Raw genomic sequence first — 18,276 nt, 5'->3', positions numbered from 1 at the left:
GATAAATAGCTTAGGCCAGGCGCGGTGGCTCATGCCTGTAATCCCAGCATTTTGGGAGTCCAAGGCAGGTGGATTACAAGGTCAGGAGATCGAGACCATCCTGGCTAACACGGTGAAACCCTGTCTCTACTAAAAATACAAAAAATTAGCTGGGTGTGGTGGCACACACCTGTAGTCCCAGCTACTCAGGAGGCTGAGGCAGGAGGATTGCTTGAACCTGGGAGGTGGAGGTTGCAGTGAGACAAGATAGCGTCATTGTACTCCAGCCTGGGGGACACAGCGAGACTCTACCTCAAAAAAAAAAAAAAAAAAAAAAGATAAATAGCTTACGCTGGGCGCGTGGCTCACACCTGTAACCCCAGCACTTTGGGAGGCCGAGGCAGATGGATCATCTGAGGTCAGGAGTTCGAGACCAGCTTGGCCAACATGGTGAAACTCCATCTCTACTAAAAATTCAAAAATTAGCTGCGTGTGGCAGTGCGCCCCTATAATCCCAGCTACTTGGGAGACTGAGGCAGGAGAATCGCTTGAACCTGGGAGGTGGAGGTTACAGTGAGCAGAGATTGTGCCACGGCACTCCAGCCTGGGCAACAGAGCGAGACATGAGACTCAGTCTGAAAAAAAAAAAAAAAGTTAAGAAAAGCTTAGTCCAAGGCTGGGCGCAGTGGCTCACCCCTGTAATCCTAGCACTTTGAGAGGTCGAGGCGGGCAGATCACGGGATCATGAGGTCAGGAGTTCAAGACCAACCTGGCCAACCAACATAGTGAAACCGTGTCTCTACTAAAAATACAAAAACTAGCCAGGTATCGTAGCGTGCGCCTGTAGTCCTAGCTACTCCGGAGGCTGAGACAGGAGAATCGCTTGAATCTGGGAGGCGGAGGTTGCGGTGAGCCGAGATTGCACCACTGCACTCCAGCCTGGGCAACAGAGTGAGACTCTCTCTCAAAAAAATAAATAAATAAGTTTAGTCCAGGTTCTGCACAAGCAGGCACTCGATAAGTAGCTTCTGTTATCAAAACCATTACTCATGTCCTGGCCTAATTTCCTTTACTAGGTTGTAAGTCCCTGGATAGGAGAAACAGGAGGCAGGTACTGCCCTAATAGACCAGGCAAGAGGGGTTCCTGCCTGGTCTCTAGGCTTTAGAGCGTCCCACTCATGCCCTTCTCCAGCCACATCCTTCCTCACAGTACAAGAAGAGACATGCTGACCTAGAGACCCCCCAGCACTCCTAGACTCCATTCTGTCTGGGTATCTGAGGACCCCAGAGTTTCCCGCCCAACGGATCCTGACCCCTTGTCCGAGCCTGCACAGGCCTCTTTCCCGGGTCCATGCAACCAAGGATGGCTGAGGGCTGGCTGCTGTTTGGGAGAAATGGGACAGGGTGTGGCCATGTCAGCTGGGGTTGTCCCCATGTGTGCCTGCAAGGCCGCTTGCAGTGAGAGAGCCAGGAGTTAGGAGAGGCTGACCGTAGGCCAACTCTATCCAAACTGTCTTGGTATAGTCAGAATTCCAAGGTGTCTGAAGATACATTCAAACCTGATTGCAGCTTTCCATTTCTAAAAAACTAATCTATAGTGACAGAAAGCAGATCAGTGGCTGCCTGGACAAGGCAGAGAGAGCTGGACTGCACACGGACACAAGGAAGCTTTTGGGGGTGATGGAAATGTTTCACGGATATACACAAAGGTCAAAACACACTTAATTGTACACTTTAAATAGTGCGGTTTATTGTATGCACATTAAATTGTTTCTTAAAAATTCAAACTTGGCCCACGGGCTGTTACTAAGATATCTTTGTCAAAGTGGGAGAACAGAATATAGTCTAACAGTTTAGTGGCGTGACTTAAAATTGTAATTACCAGCCAGTCCCCAGGTCTCGGAAGTGGTTGATCCAACCCCCTTCTCTGAACCATCTGCACTAGGCAGGAGCTCAGGCCGGGTGGTTTGTCCAGCTCCGGCCCGCCCTGCACCTCTCAAGCCCCACACCTCTCAAGCCGTGCCCGGCCCCAACCTCTGCGTTCCAAGGGCTTCAGGCACACCAACCAACCGAGGAAGCAGCCCGGCCCAGGCCCCACCCACCACGTCAGTCCAGGTCCCGCTCCATCCTCCCTACCAAGGGGGCTGTCCACCCTTACGCCCGGGCTGCACGGCGCCCCAAGCTCCACCCCCTTACCGAGTCATTGGCTCGCTCCTAAGCTCCACCCACCATGCCATCCCAGGCCCTGCCCCTTCCCCGCCCCCTTACCGAGGCGGTGGCCGGCCTGGCGGCCGACGCTGCCCAAACATTGGATCAGGGTGCGGATGGCAGCCGGGCTGGTGGGCGCCCGTGGGCCGGGAAGCCGGTCCAGTAGGTGGTCAGTGAGTTCGACGAAGAGGTCGGTGCTGCAGGCGGCCGCCAGGTGGCCAAGCGCTCCAACCGCCCGCTTGCGCACCGCCAGGCGCGGGCTGCTCAGCTGTGGCAGCAGACAGTGCAGGAGGCTAGCGTGGAAGGCGCCCAGCGGGGCACCCAGCCTGGGGAACACGAGGGGGCATCAGGCCGGTCGCACCCCGCGGGCAGCCTGGGCCACGCTCCGCCCCTCTCCCCATTCTCTCCCGGCCTCATTCCCAGGATTATGGCAACTCAATGGTCCTTGCAAAAGAGGTGCCCTGCAACTGTGAGGAGGAATTATTTTAATTATTTTGTTACATGAGAGAAAGCGGAGAGAGAAAGGTACTTCTCAGCAGTGCAAAGCCTGGCTCCCAGCCCAGGGAGAAGGACCTGATGGGGGAAGCATGGGAGATCGAGTAAGGCTGTCCCTACTTCTTGTAAGTCTAGGCCTTGCCTCAATACCATCCCCCTCTGTCCATCCTCCTCGCTGAGACCAGAGCAGTATAAAATCTACTTCTCACCTGGTCACTCCTCTACTTAACTCCTTCCATGGCTCCTTAGTGCCTTTGGAGATGCTGAGCTCTGGGCTCAAGAGGCAACACCAGAGAATGGCTTCCACGCACACAGCACAGCCCCTGCCTGCCTCAGCAGCTTCTATCCACACCTTCAAACGAGGCCCGTGCATTTTCTGTCCCATAAACATCCCGAGACCTTTTCTCACTTTACACAAACACTGACCTCACTCTCCCTTATTTCTATGTCCTACCCAACCCTCTCTCCTGGGTTTCATTTGTCTATTCACCTGCTAAGTGACAGGGACTGTGCTGGAAGCCAGGGTGAACAAGATAGACTGATCCTGGGACCTGCCCTCATGGAGTGTGTGGTTGAGTGGGTGCCTCCCAGGAACCTCAAGTTCAACATGCCCCAGCTTGAATCCATCACCTTCCTCCCCACACACCTGCTCCTGGCTCCCAGAGTGCACCCCATCACAGCACCTCTGTCTGCCCCCGCCAGTTACTAAAGGCAGAACCCTAGGGGTCAGCCTCCAGTCCCCGCCTCTCTTGCCCACTCCAAGTCCTGTGGAGTCTACCTCCTGAATACAACCCGAATTGCTTTCCCTATAGTAGCCTTTTAACCAGTCCCCAGCCTGTTCAATCCCCTCCCATCTACTCTCCACTGCAGAGAGAAAGATCAGAGTGGAACACACAAATACTCACCCCACCCCATGGCTCCTGGCCAGCCCTCCACCTCATCTCTCCATACCCACCTCTCCACATTACAGCCTGCCCCACGACCCCTGGCAGACTCTGGGACCCCAAGTCTTCCCCCATCTCTGCCTTCCGGACTGGGGGCAGTCTCCCCTCCAGCATCCTCCTTATACCTGCCCAAACTCAGCTAAGTCCTGCCCCTCCTCGAAGGCTCAACTCTAGCAGCACGCTCTTTTAGAAGGCTCCTCGTTCCCAGCTGGGCTGGGGGCTCCTCTGAGCTCCTGTCAGCCCTGTTCTTATCCTTAACTGTTGTGCTTACTCCATTCACAGTTTTATACATGTCTGTGAACTCCTCCCTAGGAACAACCAAGACTGATCTAACCCCATGTTCCGAACATTAGGCCAGCGCCTGACATTTTTCTGGTTAGAGCAGGTATTCAAGTCGTGGGAGGTTTTACTGACCGTGTGACCACATCACCTCTCAGAGCCTGTAAACATGTGACAATTGAGTTCTCCTTTACGAGGCTGCTGGGATGATTAAGGAGCCCCGAGCACAGGGCTTGGTGTGCAGTAGGTGCTAGCTGTGATTTGAGTCCCTTCCTGTCCCCTTTTACCCATTCTTCCTCAATACCCAGGGTGGCCTCCCACACCTGCTCAGCATGTCAGAGAGGATGTCCAGGGCTTCCAGCTGCACAGCCACATCCTCCTGCTGGGCAATGGCACTGGTGAGCTGGCCCGTGATCTTCCGGCACACGTTGGTGGCCAGCCCGGAGCCTGCACAGGGCACAAGGTGGGCACAGTGAGGCCCTGGCCTGGGGGAAAGGCAGCCTTTACCACTGGTCTGCCTCTGCTCTGGCTGTGTTCCTGAGCCCACATCCCAGGGAATCTTGCCAGGGCTCCAGAGGTCCCAGGTTTGACCCAGAGTCTGGCCAAAGTAAAGGAGACAGCTAGGGGAGCTGCAGAGCCAATGGCCGAGCTGCTGGGTGGCACTCACACACCCAAGCCCTTCTTCCTTTCCCCATTCCTCTAGGGAGGCAGGGAAAGTTAAACACTTCCTTTCCTGCCTCCCTTGCTGCTGGGAGTGGCTGGGTGTTCCAGCTCTTGCCAGTGAGATATCAGTGGAAGTCGTATGGGGGCTTCTGGGAAAACGTGTGCTTTCCCTATAAAGGGAGGGGACATGGGGCAAGACCTGAACCCTGTCAATATTGAGCCACTAAATGAATTGCTACCGAAATGGAGTGGCTGATTCCTCCAGGATTGCCATGTGAGGAAAAACCACCCCTGATTTCTTTAAACTGTCGTTGGTTAGATTTCATCACTTGAGCTAAAAGCATTTCTAACTGACAGAGAAGCATGAACTTAAATGGAGCTGGGCCTGAATTCTCTGCCCTGCTTACTAGCTGAGTGACCTCAGGTATGTCTCTTCAACTCTCTGTGCCTCAGTGTTTTTTTGTTTTTTACCATTAACTAGGACAAATACTAACAGTACCTAGTCCTGGGGACCTGGGTACCTGTGGCTGCAGGGGGGAGCTCCGAGAGGACGGTCTTGAGGCCAATGCCGGCGATGTCTCGCAGCTGCTCCTTGTCTGACCGCATGTTGGCGCACAGGGTGTCCACGATGGTCTCCACCTGGTACTCCTTCACTTTGCCCACCAGAGGACCCAGGCTGAGCAGGGAGTGGGAAGGTGAGTCCAAGGTCCCAAGGTTCAGCCTGAGTCAGGCTGCCCCTTTATGTCCCTTCATGCTCCTGGGACCACATGTGCTGAGGAAAAGGCCTCAGATCACCAGGGGAGCCCCTGTTTGGCCAGAAAGAGGTACTCTCTGGCTATGCCAAAATTGTTCCTGGCACATCCCAAACCTACGTTTCTTCTTGTTTTACGTCTCAGGAAATGGCCAAATAGTGCCCCAGAACAAGGGTGCTCAAACTTGAGCGTGCATCTGAATCCCCTGGAGGGCTTGTTAAAACAGATTGCTGGGCCCCACCCCCAGAGTTTCAGAGTCAGGAGGGCTATCTCGGTGGGGCCTAACAGCGTGCATTTCTAGCAAGCTCCCAGTTGAGGGTGATAGTGTAGGTGGTCCAGGGAGCACACTTGGAGAACCTCTACCTTAGAGGCTTGCTTCTCAAAGTTTGGTGGTGGGTTAGCATCGGCAACACCACTCGGAAGCTTGTTCAGGATGTGGAATCTCAGGCCCTACCCTACCCTAGATCTATTGAGCCAGGATCTGTAGCGCCACAAGGTCCCCAGGTGATTCTAATGCACAGGAAAGTGTAAAAACAGCTGCACTAGATGCCTGGGTTCTCAGCCTTAGTTGCCATCACCTGGGCCTCTGAAAAATGCCTACCTGGGCACTGCCCTCAGAGAGTCTGAGTTAATTGGTTTCACGTGTGACCTGGAGGCGGGAGGGCATTTAAAATTCCCCAGGTGATTCTAACATGCAGTCGAGGCTGACAACCTCTGCCCTACCTGAGTAGTTCTCAGACATTGGTTGCATCAGAATGCAGATTCCAGGGTGCTATGGTCTCATCCTCTGCCCCAGCTCCCTCCCTGCTCCATCCCCTGAATATGAATCCCTGGGCAGGGAATATAGAGTTTCAACAAGGGCTTCAGGTGACTGCAGTGGACAATGGTTTTCTTTTTTCTTGATTTTTTTTTTTTTTTTGAGATGAGGTCTTGCTCTGTTGCCCAGGGTGGAATACAGTGGCATGATCATAGCCCATGGCAGCCTCGAACTCCTGGGCTCAAGCAATCCTCCTACATAGATGAGATTACATATTCAAGCCACCACGCTTGGCTAATTTCTTTTTTTAGTGTCTTGCTATGTTGCCCAGGCTGGTCTTGAACTGCTGGCCTCAAGTGATCCTCTTGCCTCAGCCTCCAGAATAGCTGGGACTACAGGCATGCGCACCATGGTTTTCAAACCTTGGCTCTCTCAGCTTCCTTCTCCACAGCTCCTCTATCTACATAATGATGAAATCCTCCATCCTACCTCCTATAGCACTGGTTCCCACTAGAAGTAATACCGCCTTGGCAATTTATGGGTGTCCTTGGTCATCATAACTATAGAGTTAGTACTTCTGGCCTTTAAGCGGGTGGGGAGCAGGAACCGCAGAAAGACAACAATGCAAAACAAAGCATTGTCCATGCCCCGCAAGAAATTCTAACATCCCAATGGGCATTTGTATAGGCAAAAGGCCTTTCTGTAATTATCTGAGTCTAACATTTCAGTTTATACAGAGACACAAAATATTTTTACATTGTTTTAATATACCGCATTCTAGATTTTCCAAGAATGCAATTTTCAGGTAAATAGAAGGAAAAGTGTACTTTGTTTTCTGGGAAACTTTATTGGGAGATGGTCACTCACTTTAGAAAATCCTGGCTGGGCGTGGTGGCTCACGCCTGTAATCCCAGCACTTTGGGAGGCCAAGGCAGGCAGATCACTTGAGGTCAGGAGTTCAAGACCAGCCTAGCCAACATGGCGAAACCCCGCATCTACTAAAAATACAAAAATTAGCCAGGCGTGGTAGTGTGTGCCTGTAATGCCAGCTACTCAGGAGGCTGAGACATGGGAATTGCTTGAACCTGGGAGGAGAAGGTCACAATAAGCTGAGATTGCACCACTGTACTCCAGCCTGAGTGACAAAGTGCGACTCTGTCTCAAAAAAAAAAAAAAAAAAGAAAAAAGAAAATCTTGCCACTAAGAGCAATGCCTCCAATTCTGAAACCTGAGTCCCAACACCCCCTGTCTATATCTGGTATCTGTACTCATGATGAGTACTCATGATGAGTTTACATGCAGGTACAGGCTTCTCGTGACTTCATCACTTCTACCATCACAGTGCCCCAGCACGCATACACGGAAACACATACTACTTTACTATAAGCTACATTCCTTCTAGTTTGCCTTTATGGTTAAGGTTAGGGCATTATGTGTAGACGTAGGTTTTATAATGTACGAATTTCATTTCCTAATAGGAAAACAGTATTACAAACGATTTGTTATAAAAAGGTATTGGTTCTGCTGGTGGGAAACCACACTCCATCCTAAGTCTACTCCATGACCAGAAAGACACTCCCAACTCATAAACTTGTCCATGTCACCTTCCTACAGAAAACCCTTTACCGAATTCCCTCTGCTCTTGGGATCATGTTGCAATTCTTTAACATCTTCTTCTGGGGAAACTCAAGACTAAGGTACCATTCAACAAGAGCTGCTCAGCAGGTCCCCTCTGCGAGGCTGTACCCCAAAGGGACAGGGGTCCCCAGAATGCTCCCACACCAGGTAGGGCCCCTGCTCCACCAGGGCAATTCTTTAACATGCCCCGGAAGAATGCCTGGACCCAGCTCCCAGACAGTGGTTTGAAAGACAGTGCCCAATTCTCTCACCCTGTTGATCCTTGATCCCTGGCATTCTATTTAAAATTACTCAGGTGATGCTAACCTGCAGTCAAGGTTGACAACCTCTGCCCTACACGAGTGTTTCTCAGGTGTGGGTGTGAGAATGACTCTACCACCCAAGCATCCCCACGTGCTCTGCACATACCCTTGTCTTGTTTTTTTCTACTCTGGAGTTAACTTGCCAACGTCTCAGGATCACAGCCTCACAGTGATCTAAGGCTGGGGCTTTTAGGACCTCTCCCAATCCCATGTGCCCTAAGCCTTTCTTGTTTTTTATTTTTGAGATGGAGTTTTTGCTCTTGTTGCCCAGGCTGGAGTACAATGACACAATCTCGGCTCACTGCAATATCTGCCTCCTGAGTTCAAGCGATTCTCCTTACTCAGCCTCCCAAGTAGCTGGGATTACAGGCATGTGCCACTATGCCCAGCAAATTTTTTAAAAAATTATTATTTAGTAGAGACAGGGTTTCACCAGGTTGGTCAGGCTGGTCTCGAACTCCTGACCTCAGGTGATCCACCCACCTTGGCCTCTCAAAGTGCTGGGATTACAGGCATGAGCCACCGTGCCCAGCCTTTAAGCCTTTACCACCTTGATGTGTATCAGCTTGATCTTCCCAGCATTTACATCTGTCTGAGGGCTTTCTCTGGCTAAAGGTGGCAGAAAGTGGACAACCCTCTGTCCTACCCCAGAAGCAGCCCTTAACCAATGACTACCAGGGAGCTGGTGGACTAATACCCCAGCTCCCTCACCCTTTAAGTGGGAAAAGTCCAAGAGGCATGCCCTATACTGTGTCCCAGAGGTCCCCATGGGGTTAAGCTCATCGGGCCCACTGTGGTCACTTGCTTTGTACCGTACCCTTGATTGGTCCTCTTCCCTCTCCTGCCTCACTTCCCTACTCCTCCACCATGTTTCCTGGGATCACCTCCCAAATAAACTTAGATTTGAATCCTTGTCTCAGCATCTTCTGGGGAAACTCAAGACTAAGGTACCATTCAACAAGAGCTGCTCAGCAGGTCCCCTCTGCAAGGCTGTACCCCAAAGGGACAGGGGTCCCCAGAATGCTCCCACACCAGGTAGGGCCCCTTCTCCTGCTCCACCAAGGCTGACACTCACCACTTAACAGCCAGGTTCTGCACCTCACCGTTCTTGTCCTCCAGGAGCCGGAGCAGCATCTTCACCACCTTGCGCTCGCTGTCCTCGTCCAGCTGAATGGAGTCCTTCTGCAACTCCGACATCAGGTCGCTGGTGGCCATGAACCTGTGCAGGGAGGGCAGAGGAGGATTGCTGAGCAGCTCCTGGGCCCTGGTGGATTTGGGCAGTACCTCAGGGTTCCCCTAGAAGTAGACCTTAATACAAAGATTCGAGGTCAAATGCACTCCTGTGTCACATGATGATGTTTTGGTAAATGAGAGGCAACATATACAATGGTTGTCCTGTAAGATTATAGTGAGGCTGCCCTATATAGGCATGCCATTTTCATCTTTTCTACCTTATTTTTACTGTACCTTTTCTATGTTTAGACACACAGATACCACTCTGTTACAGCTGCCTACAGTACTCAATACAGGTGCGTAGCCTGGGAGCAACAGGCTGCACCATATAGCCTGGAGGTGTAGTAGGCTCTACCATCTAGGCTGTGTAAGCACACTCTATGAGGTTCACACAAGGACAAAATTGCCTAATGATGCACTTCTCAGAATGTCTCCCTGTCGTTAAGTGCCACATGACAGTGGATTATTTGGGCAGTGGGTATGGTTGGGCTACAAGGAGACCCACATGTGTGACACCAACTGCCACATGATGGCAGACTAGGAATGGCCCAGCATGCTGGCTAAATGCATAATGCTTCAGGGTCGGTGGCTCCCGACCATTTATGCAGTGTGAACTTGGGCAAGTCATTTCACCTCTCCAAGCCTTAGCTTACCTGTCTGAAAACGGGGATGAGACTAGTATCTGCCTCATAGGGTTTTATTTTTTTTTTTTTTTTTTTTTTTTTTTTTTTTTTTTTGAGACGGAGTCTAGCTCTGCCGCCCAGGCTGGAGTGCAGTGGCCAGACCTCGGCTCACTGCAAGCTCCACATCCCGGGTTCACGCCATTCTCCTGCCTCAGCCTCCCGAGTATCTGGGACTACAGGCGCCCGCCACCTCGCCCGGCTAGTTTTTTGTATTTTTTTTAGTAGAGACGGGGTTTCACCGTGTCAGCCAGGATGGTCTCGATCTCCTGACCTCATGATCCGCCCGTCTCGGCCTCCCAAAGTGCTGGGATTACAGGCTTGAGCCACCGCGCCCAGCCCCTCATAGGGTTTTAAGTGCACATGGTGAGCGCTCAGTAAATGGCACTGCCATTATTATAATGACATCATCCACATCCCACAACAGCTGACAAAGGGATGCCAGAAGGTTGTTTTGTTTTGTTTTTTGAGATGGAGTCTTGCTCTGTCGCCCAGGCTAGAGTGCAGTGGCGCAATCTCGGCTCACTGCAAGCTCTGTCTCCTGGGTTTACGCCTTTCTCCTGCCTCAGCCTCCTGAGTAGCTGGAACTACTGGTACCCGCCACCACACCCGGCTAATTTTTTGTATTTTTAGTAGAGATGGGATTTCACCATGTTAGCCAGGATGATCTTGATCTCCTGACATCGTGATCCACCCGCCTTGGCCTCCCAAAGTGCTGGGATTACAGGCGTGAGCCACCGTGCCCAGCCAAGGGATGCCAGAAGGTTGAACAGACACCTTGTGTCAAAGTCAGAGCTAGAGGCCTACCAAACAGATGGAGGAAGGCGAGCCCTGTCCACTCCCATCTCAGAGAACTGGCTCGGTCCCTGCCCTTAGAGCAGTGGATCTCCAGCTATAGCCAGCATCAGAATCACCAGCAGGGCTTGTTAAACAATACTAGGCCCCATTCCCAGAGTCTCTGAATCAGCAGGTCTGAGTTGGGGCCCAGGAATCCGCATTTCTAACAAATTCATGGATGATGCTGAGGGTCAGGGACCACCGTTTGAAAACCACTGCCCTATACCATGCTGATGGGCATGGGCATATTTTGGAGACCAGCACCAATAGCTGACTGGCTCACTGACCTAGGGTAGGCATCAGAGGCAAGGGCTACCCACCCAGAAAAATCAGGCTTTTGGTGTCAGGCCCCACAAATCCTGATGCCGTCCCAGGCATTTGAAACTGCAGTGGGAGTCTAAGCTGGAAGCCATGGAAAGTTGAGGCTGGGGCCATTATTAGGCACCATTCCTGCCAAAACTAAGAGGGTAGGAGCAGAGGTCTGAAACTAGTAGCCCTCAGCTATGTCCAGCTTGCAAATGCGTTTTCAAAAATTTAAATTACTTGTCAACATTTGAACATTGGGAGAGTTGACATAAAAATACTGACTTTGGCCTGGCATAGTGGCTCACGCCTGTAATCCCAACAGTTTAGGAGGCTGAGGCGGGTGGATCACCTGAGGTCAAAAGTTCTAGACCAGCCTGGCCAATATCGTGAAACCCTGTCTCTATTAAAAATACAAAAATCAGCCGAGCACGGCGGTGAGCACCTGTAATCCTAGCTACTGGGAAGGCTGAGGCAGATGAATCACTTGAACCTGGGAGGCAAAGGTTGCAGTGAGCTGAGATCGCACCACTGCACCCCAGCCTGGGTGACAGTGCGAGACTCTGTCTCAAAATAAAATAAAATAAAATAAAATAAAATGCTGACTTCCAGGCTAGGTGCAGCAGCTCATGCCTGTAATCCCAGCACTTTGGGAGGCCAAGGTCAGCGGATCACTCAAGGTCAGGAATTTGAGACCAGCCTGGCCAACATGGGGAAACCCCATCTCTACTAAAAATATGAAAATTAGCCAGGTGTGGTGGTGCATGCCTGTAGTCCCAGCTACTTGGGAGGCTGAGGCAGAAGAATCACTCAAACCTGGGAGGCAGAGATTGCAGTGAGCCAAGATCGTGCCATAGCACTCCAGCCTGGGTGATAGAGTGAGATTCAAAAAAAAAAAAAAAAAAAAAACCTGACTTCCAGATTATCTTGAAAACACAGTATTTCTGTACAATGGGGCCTACAATCACTGGTGACAATACCTGACTAGAGTCAGGTTGTGGTTGCCCTCTCCCCAGTTTACCTGGTCCCCACTAGGCCCACTTCACCCACTGACTGGCTCCTGCAGGCACGTGAGCGGAGTCTCAGAAGAAAACAGGACAGAGCAGCGAGGAGATACCACGAGGCTGCCTTGGAGAGAGCCTCCAGCTTTTGCTGGCCCTGCTGGGCCACTCCGCTGCCCCACACTGGCCCTGCTTTCCAGCATGGTTGAGCAAATCAACCAAGAGCCCTGACCCCAGCCTCCTGTGGCAAAAACTATCACAGCTGGGATTCTGGCTCTCATCTGTGCAGACTCAGACCTGCTCCTGGATGTCACCGCAGCCCACAGTGCCCTGTTACCAGGGGTGGACTGGTCGATGTCCTATTTATTTTTAACAGGTAGATTAGCCACCAGTTGCTAGGAGACAGGAGGAGGCTGGGCTGGCAGCACGGGCAGGATGGTAGGACTGACTGTGCCCACCTCTGGGCAAAGGTAAAGTGAAGGAGGAGGTTTGGATTTGAGCCAGGCCAAGGCCTGAGGTGGGCACATGCATGCCTACGTCTGCTCAGCTGAGGGGACATTCTGAGATAGCATGCAGGGTCTCCAAGTTGTGTTTCTGCTGCAGTCCATGGGGGCCCAGCTCAGCCTGGCAACCCAGGTGATGTGCCTCTTTGCCCAAGATAGGCCTCCTGCCCCCGCTCCTCTTCTCCACCTGTTGAGCTCCTATTCACCCATCAAGACCCCAGCTCAAATGTCCCAGCTCAGGGATGACTGACCACCCTGCCCTACCCCTGCATTCACAGCCCCTAAACACAATGTTCTGACAGGATCCTTTCAGAGCACTCTGCACCCCTCCTTTATAGCACTTCTCACACTGCAATACAAGTCTGGCCACCAGAGCATCTTCTCCATTGGACTGTACACTCACTGAGGGCAGAGGCCCATCAGGTTTATCTCTGGGACTCCAGGCTCAACAAAGAACAGGTCTGCAGGGGGCTTTGTCGGGGAGGGTGAGGGCAGGAGGAGAGGTAGTGAGAGAGCTAGCCCTTAACAGAATTTACAGCCAAATAGCCCGAACTCAGAAACCAACTCTTCTGAAGTATGCTTCAGCATTTCAGACACCCCTGGTTCCTGCAGACACTGGCTCTCAGAGAAAGGAAGCCATATTTTACATGTGTTATGTGTGCAGGGATGGGAGAGGGAAGGAAAGGTATATAATTTGGTGGATAAGAGCTTGAGCACCAAAGTTTGGCTTTAAGTGAGTATACTGGTCTTGCCATCTATCAACCAGGTGACATTGGGCAACTACCTCCTTTTCTCTGGGCCTCATATTTTCTATATATATGAGAACTTTTCTTTGCCCTACCTCATAGTATCCTTGGGAGGTTTCAATAGGACAACCAGCTCTTAGCATGAGGTAGTAAGAAAACTAGGCTCAGGGAGGCTGCACAAACTGCCTAAGGTAACAGCAAACTGGGCGGAAAACCAGCCCACCACACACGTCTCCTGGCTTCTCAATCACTACTACTGTGTTTTCAAGAACAAGACCCCCAAGTGTACTCGTTTTGACTGTTGGAGCCTCTGTGGTAAAGGGGCACCTCCTGCCCATAAAGCCAGGGCCCAGGAAGAACAGGAATCAAAGGTCTCCTCCACCCAACCTGGGACCCTCATTTGCAGTCACTGCCCCCCTCCAGGAACCAGAGGACATAGTCTCAGTTTCATTACAGAGAAACCCTAGAGGCAACTCAGCCGAAACCCTTGGCCACACGGGCGCCTGAACAGCTGGTCTGCAGGACCCAGCACCCTGGTATTCGAACTTTAAAAATAGATACCATTCTCACATGCTTGGGGTGGTTTTAAGTGTTCTCCAGGCCACTGGCAGAGACAGGCTGAAAGGACTTCTCGGGCTCTAGCTGGCAGGGCCAACTCCCTCTCCCAGAGACTGGACCTGAGGCCTGAGAGACAGTAGCACAAATCCCCTAGGCCACTAGCCAGCTATGTGACCTTGGGCAAGTCACTGCACTCCTCCAAGCCTCTGGAAAACAGGAAGAACAATCACTACCACCCATGGGTGGACTGAGATTACATGTGGAGTGCACAGTAGGGAGCCTGGGACCCAGCGAACATTCACTAAGCACCTACTGTGTACCCAGCACAGTTGCTGGGGCACTAAGAGAAAGTGCATAGTCCGGGTGGCCCAGGAGCTCAGGGTCTCCCAGGGCTGAAGTGATCTAGCAGAAACATGAGGGGAGGCATGGTGGGAGCTCAGGAGAGGTGCCTAATCCTGCCTGGAGTCAAGAGGCATCCCAAAGAATTACAGGAGCTGTCAGATGAAGGGAGGAGGTCAAGGGAGAGCAAAGAATCCCCCTAGTGAAGGTTTAGAGAGGGGACAGGGCGTGACAGATTTTGAATGTGCACAGAATCATAGCAGTGTCCATTTATTAAGCACCGACCCAGTGCCTGCCACGAACCTGAGCATTTCACATGTACTATCTTTTTCGTCGTTACCCCAATCCTCAGAGATGGGTTCTGTTACCCCCATTTTATAGAAACAGAAGCACAGGAAACTCATGGGGGTTAAGTTACTTGTCCTTGGTCACACAGCCAGTGAGTGATGGCAGCTGGGATCTGAAGCCAAGACCTTGGATCCCAGGCTCTATTCATGTGGGGGACTCTTGAGGGGTACTGAGGAATGGGCTGCAGGAGAAGAGTAGGAGTCAGACTACCAGAGCAGGTCTCAGTCTCCTAACCTGTCAGGGGGCTGGAATCAGAGGGCCTCACTAAGATCTTGGCCTCTGTATTAGACTGGCCTGGATTTGGACTAAGTCTCCCACTTCCTGGCTTTGTGACTGAACCTACACCCTTCATGCCTGAGACTCAGTTTCCCTATCTGTAAAATGGGGACAAAGTGAAAAAGTGTTCACTGAGTCTCCAAGGTCTTCTTTCAGCTGGAGGGGCCAGAACTGGCCATGAGACCACGGGCCAATCCCTTTTCTTCCCTGGGCCTGTTTCCCCGGAGAATGCAGGTGCAAACTCATTGGACCAGATGTTTCCACCGTTCTTTTCAGCTCTATTCCTGTAGTTCTGTGATACTGTGAGAGGGGGAAAAAAGGAAAAAGGGACTGGGGAAGCGGAGTGGCACACAAAACCTAGAAGGTCCCACCCCAACCATCACCTACCTGTGACTGGAAAGCCAGACTCAGCCCAGCCCCCTCCTTTAGGCTGGGTCTGAACAATCCCCAGGGCGGGAGGGAGAGTGGGAGGGAGGGGTCCGGGTGATGTTGAGAAGCGGACATCACTGAGGGTGCCAGTGAGAAAGTCAGCAGGGGATAGCGGTCCCAGGAAGGGTCCGGTTTCAATGCGGAGGAGAGAGAGGTGATGGGGTCCCCAGGGAGAGGCGGAGGGCTTCACTGTGGACTTGCTGAAGGTGGCGGGGGATGGGGGCGCTGGGGCATCAGTTGCGGGGGAAGAAGGGGGCCATACAGAGGGAGGAGAGGCCGAGGCAGGGTGCAGAGGGGCGGAGCTGGGGCTCTGATGGGGGATGAGAGGCCGGGCTGAAGCCTGCACGGTGGGAGACGAAGCAGGGACTGGAGTCGCAGAGGGGCAGGACCGCCACTAGGGTAGAACGGCCGGAGCTTCAGTGGGGACCACGAGGCAGGAGTGGGTCTGTGGGGAGGGGGCGCAGCTTAATGCAGGGAGAAGACAGAAGAGGCAGGGGGCTGCATGGTCATGGGGGATGGGCTGGCACTTCGGGAGGGGAAGAAGGCCCCCGGCTTTACAGGGGAAGGAGAGGCGGGGGGCCGGAGGTGGGGTGCACCTGAAGTCCTTGTCGCTGGACGTCATCTTCTCCAGGAGGCTGGAGATGTGGAAGGCGGCGGTGCTCATGGTGGCTGCGCGCCGCGGGGCTGGCCGGCGGGAGGGAATATGGCGGCGCGGGCGCCCCCTCCCTCGCCAGCTGCGCGGGCTGCGCTCACCAGACAGAAATAGCAGCTCCCGCCCCGCCCCGTGCTCACGCCTTGGCCATGGCGGCTGCGGGAGGCGGGCGGGCCTGGGCCTGACTCGGTGGTCTTGGCCCCGGCCCCAGCCCCTGCCCAGCTAACAGTGCAGCGCCGGCTTGCACACCCCCAGAGACGGGGAGCTCACTACCCGGCCACCACCTCGTTGTTATTCCCCTAAGTGCCAGCTCTGTCTTGCGGCATGGATATGATATCAGAGAGTCTCAGGTTCGAATCCCAGTTCTGCCTCTTCTGCTGTGTAGCCTTGGCCAAGTTACTTTACCTCTCTGAGCCTCAGCTTTCTCATCTGTGGGCATTCAAGAAACAGGAGCTATCAACCAAAGTTGGTCAGGCCAACCAAAGAACCCCTCACCCAATCCCCTCACCCACGATGCTTGCCCGCCCCTGAGCCAGACAGCATCTGGGGAATGAACTCAGTCACACAAGGCTCCCTGCCTGCCATCCCCAACCCTCAGGATGGCAGGGTCAGTTTCTTCATTTTTTTTTAGCAATGCAACTGAGGCCAAAAGCAAAGGGATTTGCTGAGGGTCACACAGCTAATGAATCTGGGATGGAGTCAGGATTGACTGCAGATCCCTTAATATCCTGGGCAACAATCCTTACAAAAAGATTCTGTGCTTCAGAACCAGACAAGCCTGGCTTCAAATCTCTGCTAGGCTGCTTCCTGACTGTGTGATCTTGGGATAATGAAACAGCCTCTCTGGGCTATAAGGATAAAATAAGGATAAAATAAATCTTTATTAAATTGACACCCCCTTGAACACCTGTTATTATGAGGTGCCTAGGTTCTATACAATAGGGATGCAATGCGGCAGGGTGTTAGACACAAATGGCCCCTGCCCTCTGGGGACTTTACACTTTAGTGGAGGAAATAAGCATGAAGGAAGAAAGTGATTAGATAAGGAAAATAAGAGCTCTTCAGAAAATAAAATAGACAGTTCCTGGAGCGTGGAGGGGCAACTTTAGCAAAGGTCAGGGAGGGCACTTTTTGAGGAGGAGACATTTGGGCTAAAACCTCAACAGATGAAGCAGCTGGGCAAAGGTTTGAGGGAAGAGCTTCCCAGACAGAGTGAGCAGCAGGTGCAAAGGTCCCAAGGTGGTGGCCGGGCGCGGGGGCTCAGGCCTGTAATCCCAGCACTTTGGGAGGCCAAGGTGGGTGGATCATGAGGTGAGGAAATCGAGACCATCCTGGCTAACAAGGTGAAACCTCGTCTCTACTAAAAATACAAAAATTAACCGGGCGTGGTGCCGGGCACCTGTAGTCCCAGCTACTCTGGAGGCTGAGGCAGGAGAATGGCCTGAACCCGGGAGGCGGAGCTTGCAGTGAGCCAAGATTGCGCCACTGCACTCTGACCTGGCCGACAGAATCCATCTCAGAAAAAAAAAGGAAGAAAGAAAAAGATAAGGCTGTGGCTGACTGGGCGCATTGGCTCATGCCTGTAATCCCAGCATTTTGGGAGGTTGAGGTGGGTGGATCGCTTGAGCTCAGGAGTTCAAGACCAGCCTGGGCAACATGGTGAAACCCTGTTTCTACAAAAAAATGCAAAAATCAGCCAGGCGTGGTGGCACATGCCTGTAGTCCCAGCTACTTGGGGGACTGAGGTAGAAGAATCACTTGAGCCTGGGAGGCAGAGGTTGCAGTAAGCCGTGATCGCACCACTGTACTCCAACCTGGGTGACAAAGTAGACTCTGTTTCAAAAAAAAGGAAGGGAGGGTCTGGGCGCGGTGGCTCATGCCTGTAATCCCAGCACTTTGGGAGGCCAAGGCGGGCGGATCATAAGGTCACGAGATGGAGACCATCCTGGCCAAGATGGTGAAAATCCGTCTCTACTAAAAATACAAAAAAAAAAAAAAAAAAAAAAAAAAATTAGCCAGGCGTGGTGGCGGGCGCCTGTAGTCCCAGCTACTCGGGAAGCTGAGGCAGGAGAATGGCGTGAACCCAGGCGGAACTTGAAGTGAACTGAGATCACACCACTGCACTACAGCCTGGGCGACAGAGCGAGACTCCGCCTCAAAAAAATAAATAAATAAAAGGGAGAGAGGGAGGGAGGGAGGAAGGAAGGGCAGGATATGGCTGGAATGGAATGAGATCAGTCTTCAACTGAGGAAATGAGGACAGAGAGGCAGACAGGGGCCAGATTACTTGAAACCTTTCAGGCCAAGGCAAGGAGTTCATATTTTATGTGGGAGCACTAAAGAGGCACTGGAGG

At 52.4% G+C, this 18,276-nt stretch overlaps 1 protein-coding gene across 3 annotated transcripts in view; it reads right to left on the bottom strand.

The window, feature by feature from the left end:
- The window catches only part of CAND2 (cullin associated and neddylation dissociated 2 (putative)), a 38,740-nt gene extending 22,765 nt beyond the window's left edge, over positions 1-15,975 (bottom strand). For all 3 annotated transcript variants that reach the window (XM_045385719.3, XM_005547863.4, XM_074033016.1), the window contains exons 1-5: positions 15,867-15,975; positions 9,093-9,236; positions 5,090-5,244; positions 4,229-4,352; positions 2,248-2,513 (exon numbers count right to left, since the gene is read on the bottom strand). In XM_045385719.3, coding sequence (XP_045241654.2) covers positions 2,248-2,288 — 41 coding nt within the window. In that variant the 5' untranslated portion in view covers positions 2,289-2,513; positions 4,229-4,352; positions 5,090-5,244; positions 9,093-9,236; positions 15,867-15,975. The remainder of the gene's footprint in view (positions 1-2,247; positions 2,514-4,228; positions 4,353-5,089; positions 5,245-9,092; positions 9,237-15,866) is intronic.
- Between the last annotated feature and the right edge of the window lie 2,301 nt (positions 15,976-18,276).

This window comes from Macaca fascicularis, chromosome 2 (genome assembly GCF_037993035.2).
Source record: "Macaca fascicularis isolate 582-1 chromosome 2, T2T-MFA8v1.1".
NCBI classification, from domain to species: domain Eukaryota; kingdom Metazoa; phylum Chordata; class Mammalia; order Primates; family Cercopithecidae; genus Macaca; species Macaca fascicularis.
This window is presented reverse-complemented; position numbering and strand designations above follow the sequence as displayed.